Source organism: Acanthopagrus latus, chromosome 18 (genome assembly GCF_904848185.1).
Source record: "Acanthopagrus latus isolate v.2019 chromosome 18, fAcaLat1.1, whole genome shotgun sequence".
Classification (NCBI taxonomy): Eukaryota; Metazoa; Chordata; class Actinopteri; order Spariformes; family Sparidae; genus Acanthopagrus; species Acanthopagrus latus.
The window spans coordinates 18,249,662-18,262,924 of record NC_051056.1 but is presented as its reverse complement, the minus strand read 5'-3'; the positions used below and the strand labels follow the sequence as shown (position 1 = coordinate 18,262,924).

General features: G+C 43.2%; 1 protein-coding gene across 2 annotated transcripts in view; it reads right to left on the bottom strand.

Moving 5' to 3' along the window:
• Window positions 1–13,263, bottom strand: part of gabrb2a (gamma-aminobutyric acid type A receptor subunit beta2a) — a 37,854-nt gene that overhangs the window by 3,040 nt on the left and 21,551 nt on the right. Inside the window, exons 5-9 of one of the 2 annotated variants that reach the window (XM_037076360.1) lie at window positions 8,294–8,376; window positions 4,118–4,255; window positions 3,748–3,900; window positions 874–1,118; window positions 249–389 (exon numbers count right to left, since the gene is read on the bottom strand). In XM_037076360.1, coding sequence (XP_036932255.1) covers window positions 249–389; window positions 874–1,118; window positions 3,748–3,900; window positions 4,118–4,255; window positions 8,294–8,376 — 760 coding nt within the window. The remainder of the gene's footprint in view (window positions 1–248; window positions 390–873; window positions 1,119–3,747; window positions 3,901–4,117; window positions 4,256–8,293; window positions 8,377–13,263) is intronic. The other variant, XM_037076361.1, reaches the window with a different exon arrangement.

Sequence of the window (13,263 nt, the reverse complement as noted above, 5' to 3'; positions counted from 1 at the left end):
ATACAGCCCAAGTTAAGATTAAGTTAAATGCCTGCAGAAATCAAACTGCTGAGCCATGTTTGTCAGGAAAATGCATGAAGAGCAAACCAAGAGAGGGAAAAAACACAATGGTGGGAGTGATGATCAAAGTTGCCTTAAAAAATCTATAGAAAATCAAAGAAATGCACAAAAACTACAGCATTTTCCTCTGATCTGGATTGATTCAGATTGATGACATTGTTAGTTTTGACTTTCAAAACCTCCAGTACCTTATTTCTTTGCTCGCCTAGTCCTAATGCGGCATCGTCCACAAAGATGGGATCCCACATCGAGTCATATGCGTCAATTTCCCTCTGTTTCATTCTGGCATACAGAGCATCATCTCTCTGAACTACATTTCCCACCAGCCACTGCAAGCATACAAAATCAGCACTGTTACTTCGGGGAAATCGTAGCTTGCCACACTCAGAAGGAAAGGGTGTTTTATTTATTTATTTTTTTCTTATTTATGTTGCTGTTGCTCCTGCTAACTTTAGCAGCTGAATGGAATTTCAAGGGAAGGCTTGGGCACCACAGCCAGTGATTTTTTTTTCCCAAGGTGCCTGGCCCTTTGAGAGACACAGAAATATGGAGATAAAGTAAAAATGCCAATCATTGCTTCTGCATTCACTCTTTCAGATCCTAGTCTGAGTAGTAAAGTTGATACACACAGCTGAACCAGTGAGAAACGGAGTGCTAGAGCAGGAGTAAAGAGTGCTGGTAAAGGACATCAAGCATTGATCACAGCATCACATTGACCTTGAGAGGAGAAGAAGTCATTTTTTTGCTCCCACAGAAACAAACACGCACATTAACTTACAGCACGGACACAGGGAAGTTTGGCCGCGCACGTACCTTGTTGGGGTCGGGTCTCAGCTTCTCGTTATTGGCCGTGGCTGCTTTCTCAGCTGCCTTCTTCTGCCGCTGGGGGCCCTGGCCGAAGAAGATGTAGTTGACGAAGGCGTACTCCAGCAGGGCCAGGAAGACAAACACAAAGCAGCCCATCAGGTACATGTCAATAGCCTTCACGTAGGGGATCTTTGGGAGCGTCTCTCGCAAGTGGGTGTTGATGGTGGTCATGGTCAGCACCGTAGTGATCCCTGGATACCACAGGTCACACGTTTAGAGAGAAAGTGAAGTCTTTAGATGCTGTAAGACAATTTCACCATCATCTGTACGGTGCAAAAAATGTTAGTTCGACCAAAAGTTCAGTCAGACATTTAGCCATGCTAGCAGCACATCACTATGAACTGCGTGGGTTAAAATGACACAGACATTAATGACCCTCAGACAATAAATCCTCGTGACTCTGACTTTTCCTCTAGTGCCACCAGCAGGTCGACAGTTGTGGTCTTGAGCGAAATGTTTCCAGGTGTTGGATAGATTGTCATGACATCTGGTAGCGTGCCAGAATGGACGGGATCATCCAAGCCAGAAAGGGCAGGTGCCAGAATGACAGAGAGATGGCTTGCCCACTGCACAGCCTCAATATCCAAATTATCCAGTGCACCGATGTGAACCTGCTCTTCATCAGACTGGAGCCCTGCAGCGTGCGAGCCTTCTTTCTGTTTCATGATATTGAGGCCTAAAAACATTCATGCCCTTCCCGGGATGAATCATTATTTTGGTGATTCAATAGCTCTTTGTACAGCAACACCGTGAAGACAGAATGACAATTTGCCCCATACTTTTGGACCAAATACCAGCAAAACTATTTACATTCCCATGAGCCTCAGCTGAACTTTTTGTTTAGTGCTAACTGGCAAAAGTTAAGCATGCTAACACACTAAAATAAGGCACTGAAGATGGTAGAAAATAAACAAAAAATACAGTCTAAAGTCAGCATGCTAGCATTGTAATTGTGAGCGTGTTAGCATGCTGACATTAGCCTTTAGCCTCACAGAGCAGCTTGCATGGCCATAGAAATGACTTCATATTCATAAAGCTGTTGTGCTCCATATAATCTATCTGCCTTTTTTTTTCTTTTTAAGTGTTCAAACGTGAGTGTGTAAATTAATGCACTGAAAAGTCGTGTCCATGGATTAGACCATATTCACAAGGTGGCCATTTTTCTCTGACATCACGCTCAGGGTCGATATCTGGGATAATCAACCCTGCTGTGTTCCAATTATAAAGGAAATTGTTGAATGCTGACGTTAGCTGTTGTCAAACAGAAGCTAGCTATGTAGTTTTACCTGGAAACAAAGCTTGACATCTCTCCAGATTTCATTACACATTGTCTGCTCAGTTGCTGATCAGCCAGTTAGAAGTCAAATGACACAAGATGTCAGATTCGCTGCATTTACAGGACCTGAAACGTGGAACACGGCAGTACAACATTCGAGCTTCGCACCCTAAGCATGATGTCAGAGGGAAATGGCCGCCGTATGAACATCGTCTATGGTTACTACTGTTTGCTGATAATCCCACAGCACAGTGCTCCACATCTTGAAGATATGAAGATCACGGTCAGGTGATGAGTGTAAGTGAACTGCTCACTATTCAGTAAACGATTCAACATCTGTAGTAAAAGTAGTGGTGAGTGAGTGAGCGCCGGTGTTTGGCTTCACTGGGATTTGCCCTCCATCAAAACAACTGAGATCAGGTGCTCATCTTCAAAGGACACGGGCATGTGCTGGTGAACATAAGCACTCCTGTTCATCGTGTGCATTGTATGTTATTTATAGAAAGCAGACAGGCCTGAATGAATGTGAACCCATATGGATGAAAAAAGGTACCTCGAGACTGAGACGTGTGTGTTTCATGAGGGTTTTTGTCCAATCATGTGTCCAAACCGACACAGAACAAACTGTAGGCTATATAAAAAGCACAGCGTTGCCACTGTAAACATCTGCTGTTAGTCACAGCACGATTCACCTGCTTTTTTGACATACGCGCATTGTGTTTGATACATTAGTCATCTGCATGCACAATCTGCATTTGGTCAGATTCACACGTATTATAAATAACCCAGAAGCCAGCAGTGTCACTGTAGCATGGAGCCTCGTCTCTCATTGGCTGCGCTCGCTCGCTGCACGTTCTCTCTGAGGGTGCTGGGAGGGGGGCAAATCTTTAAATCACGTTACCCTTCGAACGCACCGTCTGGGGCTCCAACCCACATGTGTCCCACTCCAGAAAACAAATGGTGTGTGACAAGAACGACACACATAAAGCTCAGAGCCATTCCCTCCGCTGCTCAGACCTGTCATACCCAAGTTTAACACTGAAGGCAGCTTCCATTTTAGCATCGGAGCTAGTTTGACATTGATGCATTCACTCTCGCGTTTGGGGTGCGTTTAAGCGAATGTTGCCGCCTTTTTGTTCGCCTGTAATTTCGCCACGATCTGGCTCTGATAAGCTGGAATATGCAACCAATGAGAGGCTCCGATGGACAGACAGGCAGAGAGAAAGACGGCACGCTTCAAGGTCGAGCTGCAGCGCTTCTCGCTCTGCATGAGTCATGCATATAGTCATCTCTGAACAACAGACATTTAGCCAGGCAGCCTATCACACACTGCTATCACTCACATGCTTAAAGCTAAGGAGAAGAAGAGTCAACGCTTGGAAGATAAAGAGTCAACACAGCGATCAGGCCCGTGACACACACAGTAATGTACAGATCTAAGGCTAATCTACATGGGTGCTAACTGGCTCATTTTCTGGTCAGTTATCATTTAGCTGTGGGTAATTTCCCAGGGTCACTGTTCAGCAGTGGCGAGGCGATCCTACCCAGGGCCACTCTGGCAGCCGAGGCATCGTAGTTGATCCAGAAGGAGACCCAAGAGAGGATGGTAATCAGGATGGAAGGCATGTATGTCTGCAGGATGAAGTAACCAATGTTCCTCTTCAGTTTGAAGCTGAGGGACAGGCGGGGGTACGAACCTGAAGGAGGCACAGGGAGAGAGAGGAAGTGGGATAGAAATAGATTTTCCTCAATGACGCCCACCAAAAGCTATATTTTCCTCTCCAAAACCTTGAACCAAATGTTATCCTGTGTGTCTGGATTTTAATGTGAGAATGATTTTCATTTTCCTAATAACTTGCGCTCATGAGAAGGACAAAGTCAAGGGAGCAGAAGACAAAGTTGACAGTCGCGTACCTGTAGAAAAGACCACGTTCTTGGAGATGAGTTTATAGTCGACGATGGAGAACTGTGGCAGTTCTATTCTGTCGACCCCGGACACCGCGCCGTCTCCACCTCGCCAGTAAAACTCAATATCATCTGTAGTGTAGCCATCTGCAGAGGAGAAACCAGTGCTCAGCCAGTGCTGCTGCAGTGAGGACACTGCTTCTGTAAACAACGCACACTCCATCGACTGAGCTACTAGGCCAAACTGATTGAAATAAAAGTAAAAGTAAAATCAAATTAGACATCCTGAGAAATGAAGAGTAGCACATATAGATCAGAGCAGTTGAAGAGAAGAAGAAACCTAAAAAGAGGTATCACAAATTGACTTTGATTTTTTTTTTTTTTATGTGTGCCACAAACCACAAAGAGATTCACTTATACATCGTCTCATAGATTTATCTTTCAACTTCCAGAGAACCACAAATTAGGAGATAAATCTAAATCTAAACATCGGAAGTATTGATACTGAACTGTTTCAATACTAATCTTTACCATGGTCAGATGTAATTTATCTTAAATGCTGTTGTGCTTAAGAGATTTCTTAGTAAAAATAAAAAAAAAATTGATGATAACAGGGTAACAGGTAATTTTCATATTTTTCCTTGCTGATGTGTTCAGGTGATTGCTGTAATCTCCGGAAGCACAGCATTTTGCTTGGCTGTCAGCCACCAAACACAAACATCTTTTAATCAACATCCATGTTGGCTCATCGTACATTTCCTCTGTTTGATTTTCCAACAGAAGTCCTTGTGAATGTGATGTTGTATCCAACAAACTCTTAAATCTTGTGCGGCTGAATTTCCTTGAACACACCAACAAGGAAGAGTCTCCAGGAAGTCCCCTGTTTTCCGTCAGTGCATCAGCGTTACAAACATCACACAAAAATGTAGCTGCATGATGGATGTGCGACGATGGATTATGTGATTATGTAACTGCGAGGTAGGAAATACATTTAAAATGACTCATGTAAATACGATCCTTTACAGCAGCATATATGTGGATCTGCTGGTGTTTTCAGTTGAGAAATAAACAGATACAAATAAACTAATGTGGTCTCATCTCTATGTGTTACAAATACTGGGACAAACACTGTGGTTTGCTGCACGCAGACAGAAGCGGCTGCAGTCAGAGTCGGTGTTGCAGACTGTCTCTGACACGAAGAGGCAAACAGGGAGCAGCCATCTCCCAGCTCAGACGGAGTTCTACTTTGTCTGCCTCGCACTCAAAATAGAGGCAGTGACCTATTCAGATGTGATGAATAATTAAACTCCAAGGCTTTGATTTTTTAAAAATTAACACAAAATTCTGACATTCAAGGTTAGGTTAGTCATGGCGCTCGCTCTCGTCGGGGCTGTTATTGGTTGGACAGGCAGCTAACTCCAGCCACGGGCCTTTTTCACAGCAGACATTTGGACTCGTCATCGCGGGGGGGAAAGCACAGGTGTTGCTAATAATATCAACAGCGGCACCGCTCCATGTGAACCAGCGCGAACAAAACAAGAAAACCCAAAACAGACCACCGAGCGACCGCCATTCATTTAGCTACAGCTGAATGAGAATATTTCCCAAAATGTTGAATGATTCCTTCAAACTTCTAAAAGTATTTAGTCTGTTAAATGTCTGAAACGTCAGATTTCAACTGTTTTATCTTACATCTGGGGATCTTACAGACCTTGTAACAAATTTGGTATTGATTAGTGTGATCGCAAAATAGCCCGTGCAAGGAGCTCGAGAGACAAAGCGAATGAGGAGGAGAGAGGGCAAATCTGACAATACACTACAATATTATTTCCCAACTTAAAAAACAGGTACATTTTTGTCTTGTTTTTAATAACAATGCAAAATGTGCTTTTGGAAATTGGGGGTTGTATTTATGCTCCTGTTATTTTTCCTACTGTGAAATGTCAAAATGTCTGCTGTGAAAAACACCAATCAGGAGCTGATATTGGTCTGGGCACGTCTCGCATCCATTAAGGTCGACTCAAAATTATTATATATTTGCAAAAAAGGCAACAAATAGGCAAAAAAATAGCTGGTTAAGGTCAGGGAAACATGATTGTGGTTAGAAATAGACCCTCTGACAACATTAACTACATTTGCACAAGACTATGATAATCTGTGTGTCTTCAGTCATTTGTAATAACTGTGGAGGACGTCTGTGATCCTCCATGTGCAAATGTGTACAAATGATTAAAAATCCCAACTGCAGATTACCGGCTATAATTTGCCAAACAGAGGGGTCAAGTGATAACATCAGTCCAGTCTTAATTGGCATGTGGTTGATTTGGGGTTGTCTTTCCTTTTTAAACGTCTGTTCTCTGCTGTCAGCAACAACGGAACAAGTAAAGATTTGATCTAGCAACAGTTAACAGCAGTTATCAGCCATATTGACGTTTAAAGTGATGACAGAGAGCCGTATTCTTTAACTGTTGCATTTGCATCCAAGGTAAAAAAAAAACATTTAAAAAAAACTCCATCAGATATAGTGAGTTCTCCCTCCACATCTGCATTATCACCATCCCGGCCCCGTGCGACCCTGAAACATGCCACTTAGGGCCGAGTCAACCATGCCGCTGTTCTGATGTGCAGCTCAGTTCAGTTCTGAACAGCCGTGACGGTGCTGGGATCAGGAGGGTGTCGAGGAGTTCTGGAGAGGGAGGTTTTGGCACTACAAGCGTCGTAAAGGAAGCATTTTATGGCCTGTAGATAACCGGTCAGTCGGGCTGCAGCTCCATTAGTTCTGCACCATTGTCTCTGTACGTATTCGGGAAAGATGTAGATGTATTACATCACCGCACACTCATGCGGGGCTGACATGTGAGTCCCGCAAGACTGACGCGAAGAGAGAGACAATGTGGCGTGAGCGCCGAGATATGCATGCATATGTGGGTGTGTATTTGCATGTGTACATTTGCAATACAATGAATCTTTAGTGTTGGAAAATCAATTATTGCTCGGCGCAGCCCAGCGTGTGAGACCAGTGGCCTGAGCCTCAGCAGTGAGCGGCTGATGTATCAGGGGATCTGGGGGTTTTAAGACTTGTGTCTGTTAAAAATGCATCAAGTTTATCAAGGGAAGTGAGAGTTCTCTGGGCTCATTAGTCTGAATAAAATAGCATGCTCTGGCATGAAGCGATTCCAACGTTAAAACCATTGCCAGTTAATCCATATGAGAGCAGATACTGCCTGGTGATCAAAACTGGAGCTGTGTGCGTGTGTGAGGGAAGGAGTGTGTGTGTGTGTGTGTGTGTGTGTGTGTGTGTGTGTGTGTGTGTGTGTGTCTGTGTGTGTGTGTGCATTTTGTGTTGGGCTGCCTGAGAGAGGAGGAGGAGGAGGAGGAGGAGGAGGAGAAAAAAAAGAGAGTATGAGTGATGGAGAGAGAGATAAAAAGGCTGGGAGACGGGAAAAAAAAAGAGAAGAGGATGAGACTGTGCAAAGAAAAGGAGATGAGAAACGGAAAGAGGGAGCGATGAGGAGCGAGATGGCGAGCATAATGGGAGAGGAGCAGCGAGAGGCGGTTCTGACCCGCGCTGTTTTTGTGCTGCTTAACGCTGCTGGCAATGGTGTGATCAAACCCGGAAAGACTGAGCCCTACACCACATCCCAGCCCCATAATCCTTCTCTCCGGGGACCCAGATAAAACACGCAGAGGACCTCGTCTTTCCCTCTCATGTTCCTCCACGCTCCCTCCATCCCTCCCTCCCTCCCTCAACTTGAGAACGCCGGATCACGTACAATTACAAACTCCGTGTGAAATGAGCTCTTTGTACTGTACAAACATGGAGGCAGTTTCGGGAGGAAGCTGCACATAACATCCACTATCAGCACATCCCTGAAACACTGGACCTAATCAGGCTCGTCCACGCCTTGGGAAGCCACTGCAGTTGGAGTTGAATTAATTAGGCTGGATGTTATCAGTCAGTGAGCCATTAGTGATGTTCCTCTTCTCGATGCGTATCTCTCGGTATCTCATCAGCCTTTCTCAGCATTTTACATGCAGCCTTATCAACCTTCCCTTCTACCTTGCCGCCACCGGGCCAACAGGCTGTTTTCAGAACCAGATTTCAGGGCTGCGCGTGTATTGCAGAGATCTGTTTAAGTCTACATGTGGGCGTGAGAGCCGGTTGTCGGAGACAGCGGTACTTACAGCTTTCGATCTCCAAGGTGCAGTTCTGCTCGTCCAGAGGGTAGCGGCGCAGGTCCATCATGCAGGCTGCGGTTGTGGTGATCCTACAACACAGAGCGGGATGGAAGATATATATATATATATATATATATATATATATATATATATATATATATATATATATATATATATATATATATATATATATATATATATATATATATATATATAGGATTCATCAAAGAGCCGGTGCGAGGCAGCCACAGGCGGCCCCATTCATTTCATTTGACCTTCAGCACAGAGTACGATGTGCACGTCAAAGCAGGATGATGACAAATATCTGTAACTCAGGAGCGACTCATGTGGAATCACTCCTCGGAAAACAAGAGGAATATGACATCACAGAGGTGATCAGAGAAATTCATCCTGGCAGACGTTTGTTTTTGATTTTGACAGGGATCAAGTTGAAGAAAAAATAAGTAAACTAAATGATGGGCCAATACGTTTCCTCCGTCTGCCTGTCTTAAATATATTTTCTAGTTTGAGGGCCTCCTGCTGATCCCTGCAACTAACTGCAAAGCTTTTCTTTACATCTCAACATCCTGGTGCTGCTCTCCAGACCTGACAAAAATCTTTTCTCTCTATTAATGTTGTTTTTTTTGTTTGTTTTTTTCACCCCTTTTACCATTTCATCTCTTAATTGTTTGACTTGTTTCAATGTGTGTTGAGATGTTGATATTTGGTTTAGTAAATCCTGGTTTACATTGTAGATTATATCCTTTTGTGTCTTGCAGCGACTTTTCTACTTCCTGTCTTTGTCTCTTTTTTTTTCATCCATCCGTCTCGGTATCTTGTGATTGGATTTTTTTGTTTTACCACAACGGATTGAACTTTTGTAGAACTTTAGTTTTCTACGTCAGAACTTTACAGACACCGAGAGACCCTGTGAGACTTTTACTGTGACATGATGTTACAGCATTGGCTTTCATGTTTGCATCATATCATATCAATTCAACACTAAATCCCAAATCCATACTACAAATCAATTACAGGCGGGTTTTAAGTATGCAATGCGGTCACACCTTCAAAATAAAGCAGTTAAAAGTTTTTCACGTTTGTATGTTTGATTTTATTTGTGTGATGTCGGTGAACATTATTGCACCACAAAGCAATGCAAAGCAAAAAGGGAGCAGCTAATGAGAGCAGCAAAACTAAAGAAAATAAAATAGACAGCTAATAGCTTAACAAACAGTATACTTTTAACATGAGTGTCAACTGCTTACGATAAGTCCTATATGAATGATGGAACTGGGACACAACTCCAGTTTTACATCCTCCCTTAAGTGGATAAAACGTGGACAGAGTTCAACCTCTGGTCACACAATCCTATAATAAAGAGCCGTCGAGTGTCAGCCAGCCGCGTCCGACAGGTTCACTCAGAGCGACGCACTTCCTGTTACACACACGACAAGTTGGCCAGAGCTGAGACGGGCTGGCACCCGGCCGTGCCAAACCCCCGAGGCTGTCTGAGAGAGACTGGACACACAATTTAACTAGAGGGACTAAAGCTAGCATCCCATAAGACACACACACACACACACACACACACGCACACACACACACTGATTGATATAAAACATGATAGCATCATGCGACCATTAACAATAATAGCAGCCTGTGGGAGAATTCCCAGTATATGGTGAAGCATTTGTCATGACCTTGGGTTTCCCTTGTCATAGTGAGTCAATCAGTTTATTGCTTTAGTGATCCATTCATTCATTCGCAGCTGACAATAAAAACACTCTGCAACCACCTTAGCATTCGCCAAGTCAAAAGTAGTGAATAAATTACACTTTAAATGCAGTTTTCCAAGTCATTTTTGTTGATTTTTGGATCCTTAACGTCTCATTTATTTAATTCAAGTGAAAGGAATCTGCCGGCGTTATGAGATCATTTATCATGTTTCTAACACAAATATCAACTTGTTTGCTTATTATGATAATCTGCGTTATTCTGGCATGTATGACGGTGCTGACACTTAATTATTGAAATATATTGGTTTGTAATTGGAACAGTTAACTTAGTCTGCCGCCTTGAGGAAATAAGACTTTTATGATTGGAAGTAGAGGACGAAAATGACTTGTCTTGTAGAATAGAATGCTCTATAAAGACACATTGAAATTTTTATGGTGCATTGTATAGAACAGTGTGTATATTGCAAAAACATACTGAAAAATTTATTTTTTGAAAAGAAATAAAAACAGTGTGTAAAAGTGTCTGTTTTTGCTTCAAGCTGATGAACAAAATTACCTTAAGTTTTGCGAAAATCACAAAACAAAACTGAAAATGTAACGTAACATAACCAAATCAAACAATATGTAACATAACGTAACAAAATCAGACAAAACGTAACGTAATGTTTGAACATTGTGTTAATAATACAAACATGATAATATCGTCCAAAACAATCCAGAGAAGGTGTTCAGCCTTGTGTAATTTCTGTTTATGAGTTTAAAGATTCTCTGTCCACTTTGCAATTTTTAGGGTAACGTATTAGCCAAAAAAGAGACAAAACACACAGTACATGTGGTTAAAAATAGATTTGATCACTCACACAAACATTTTTTCCTAATTTTCTATAGATATCACAATAACATATACATTTTCTGGAAAATCAATTAAAAACCTTTTTAACGATAAAACAATGCAATGAAATAATTACTCAAATTGTTGCAGAAATCATATATAACAGCCGTGATCTCATAAATCAGTCCTGCTAATTTTCAACATTGCACACAATCGCCCAGAAATGCAGGGATCGCTGTTCTAAAAGTACAAAATCTCTGACGGACGACAAATTTCTGATGTTTGATGATATAAACCAACATATTGCCTGATTGCCTGAGATGTTTTTCTTTTTTCAATGTTTAAACAAACACATAAATAAAAGAATAATAAAATCTTGCAAAATTTCACAAAAATAAATGCAGAGCTGCACATATTTTAAAAAAAAAACCTTTCAAATCTCATCCCTACGCATAAGAATAAACAGCAGCAGTGAAAAACTAAATCTCAATATCGCTCCTCTCTTAACTCCATCGTAACTACAACTCATCTTGAAGAGTGAGTGCTTTGTCTTTAATAATTAAGAGCCGAAAGTTTATTTGAAATCCTTCTGCATAAGACTTGCAGCTCCCCTGGGCCCGGCCTGGCAAGTTTAGGATTTCATTTTTTGAGATGTGGAGACACAGTCTTTCTCTCTCACACTCTCCGGCTCTCTGTCTCTCTCGCTGCCTCCTTTTACTTGCTCTCTGGGCTCTTATATAAGAGCCAGTTAGCAGGGCCATGGTGCACTGGGGGATTAACACGGGAGTCTTATTTCTGTCCTAGTTTACCCCTTTTATGACCACAACTTAACTGGGATGTTGTGCTCACCAGCGAGTCAATCATCGCTCACCATCATCGCCATCACCACCACTAAATCATCACGGTGGCAGAGGAAGCGCAGGGGAAAAGCGGAAATGAGGCCAAAATGGCAGGGGTAAAAATAACAGCCTATATATAGCCCACCTACATCATCAGCACAAGTCTCGGAGCTTTTTTGTCTGAGACTCAGCGTCGCTGATCAACAGCGCGCTTCTGCATCCCCTGGCCTCACTGGCATGGCCAGAAAAACCCACGCCAACAATTAACAAACAGCTAATAAGGAGGGAGGAGGAGAGGCGGGGTGAGGATTTCTCTGCAGGATTCCCTCCCCGTCTTCGCATTCTCCTCCTCCTCCTCGTCATCTCCGCTGCAGCGAGAGCCTGCCATGGACCTCTGCAGCAGCAGCAGCAGCAGCAGCAGCAGCAGTGATCATGAAGCAGCACAGGCTTGTTTGCTCTTCATCAACATCAGGGCCGGTCCCTCTCTCTCTCATCCCAACCTGCCGGAGGAGAGGCCACGCTCTAACAGATCACGCAGATTCAAACACGCTACATTTGCTCTGCGTCGGAGCTAATAGGACATGGAGCTCTAAAAAAAGGCTGTTTTGTTTTGTTATTTTTTTTCTCCTCTTGTGCATGTTCCCTCACAGTTCAGCCCAGGCAGTGCGTGTGTGTGCGCGCGTGTGTGTGTGTGTGTGTGTGTGGACCCCCCCTGAGGCAGCCTGTGCACCTTTATTCCAAATGACCTTGTTTACGGACATAACACAACCACCACGAATTCCCAGACAGAATCTCATTTCGAGGGAGCGCCACAGCAGAGCACAGCCCGACGTAGAGACGGAGAGAGAGAGATTTTTTTTTTTTTGGCACGAGCAGGTTACAAACCGGCGCGTCCTTTAATTAAACTGACACATTATTGCACGGACACTGTAATGGAGTTAGAAGTTAAATTAAGATGGAGAAGCTTCCTCCATTTTGGAGAGAGAGAGAGAGAGAGAGCAGCCCGAGTTGAGCTGTGGAAACATGGCACGCACGGTTGTCTCTCCCTGCTCAGGCACTGTTGCCAGATTTGAAAATAAAATGTCTGCAACGAGAAGAGTCCAGTGTGTGTGTGTGTGTGTGTGTGTGTGTGTGTGTGTGTGTGTGTGTGTGTGTGTCAAATCAAAGGGGAGATTTCTTGATTTCAGAGTGCACACATACAACATACCGAACCACCCTGCCTGATCAGTTGTTTGAGAGAGAGAGAGATAGATAACTTTGAAGGCGATGCTAAGCCCACATCGATCGTATTGACAGAAGAAGAAGGAAAAAAAAGAAAAGGCTTATTCAAATCCCTCTCTCCCTCCACTCAGCAGCTTTCTCCTCCTGGCCATGCGATGTCATCTATTGAGCCACAGAGTGGAACACTCCTCGCCCTGACAAAGGAGGACGTCAGTCTCCATAGCACAAGGATACGTCCTCTCACAAAAGGAGTAACAATATTCACAGAGAGAGAGAGAGAGAGAGAGAGGAGGGAGGGAGAGGAGAGTGAAGGGAGGGAGGGAGGAGGGAGAATCCTAACAATTT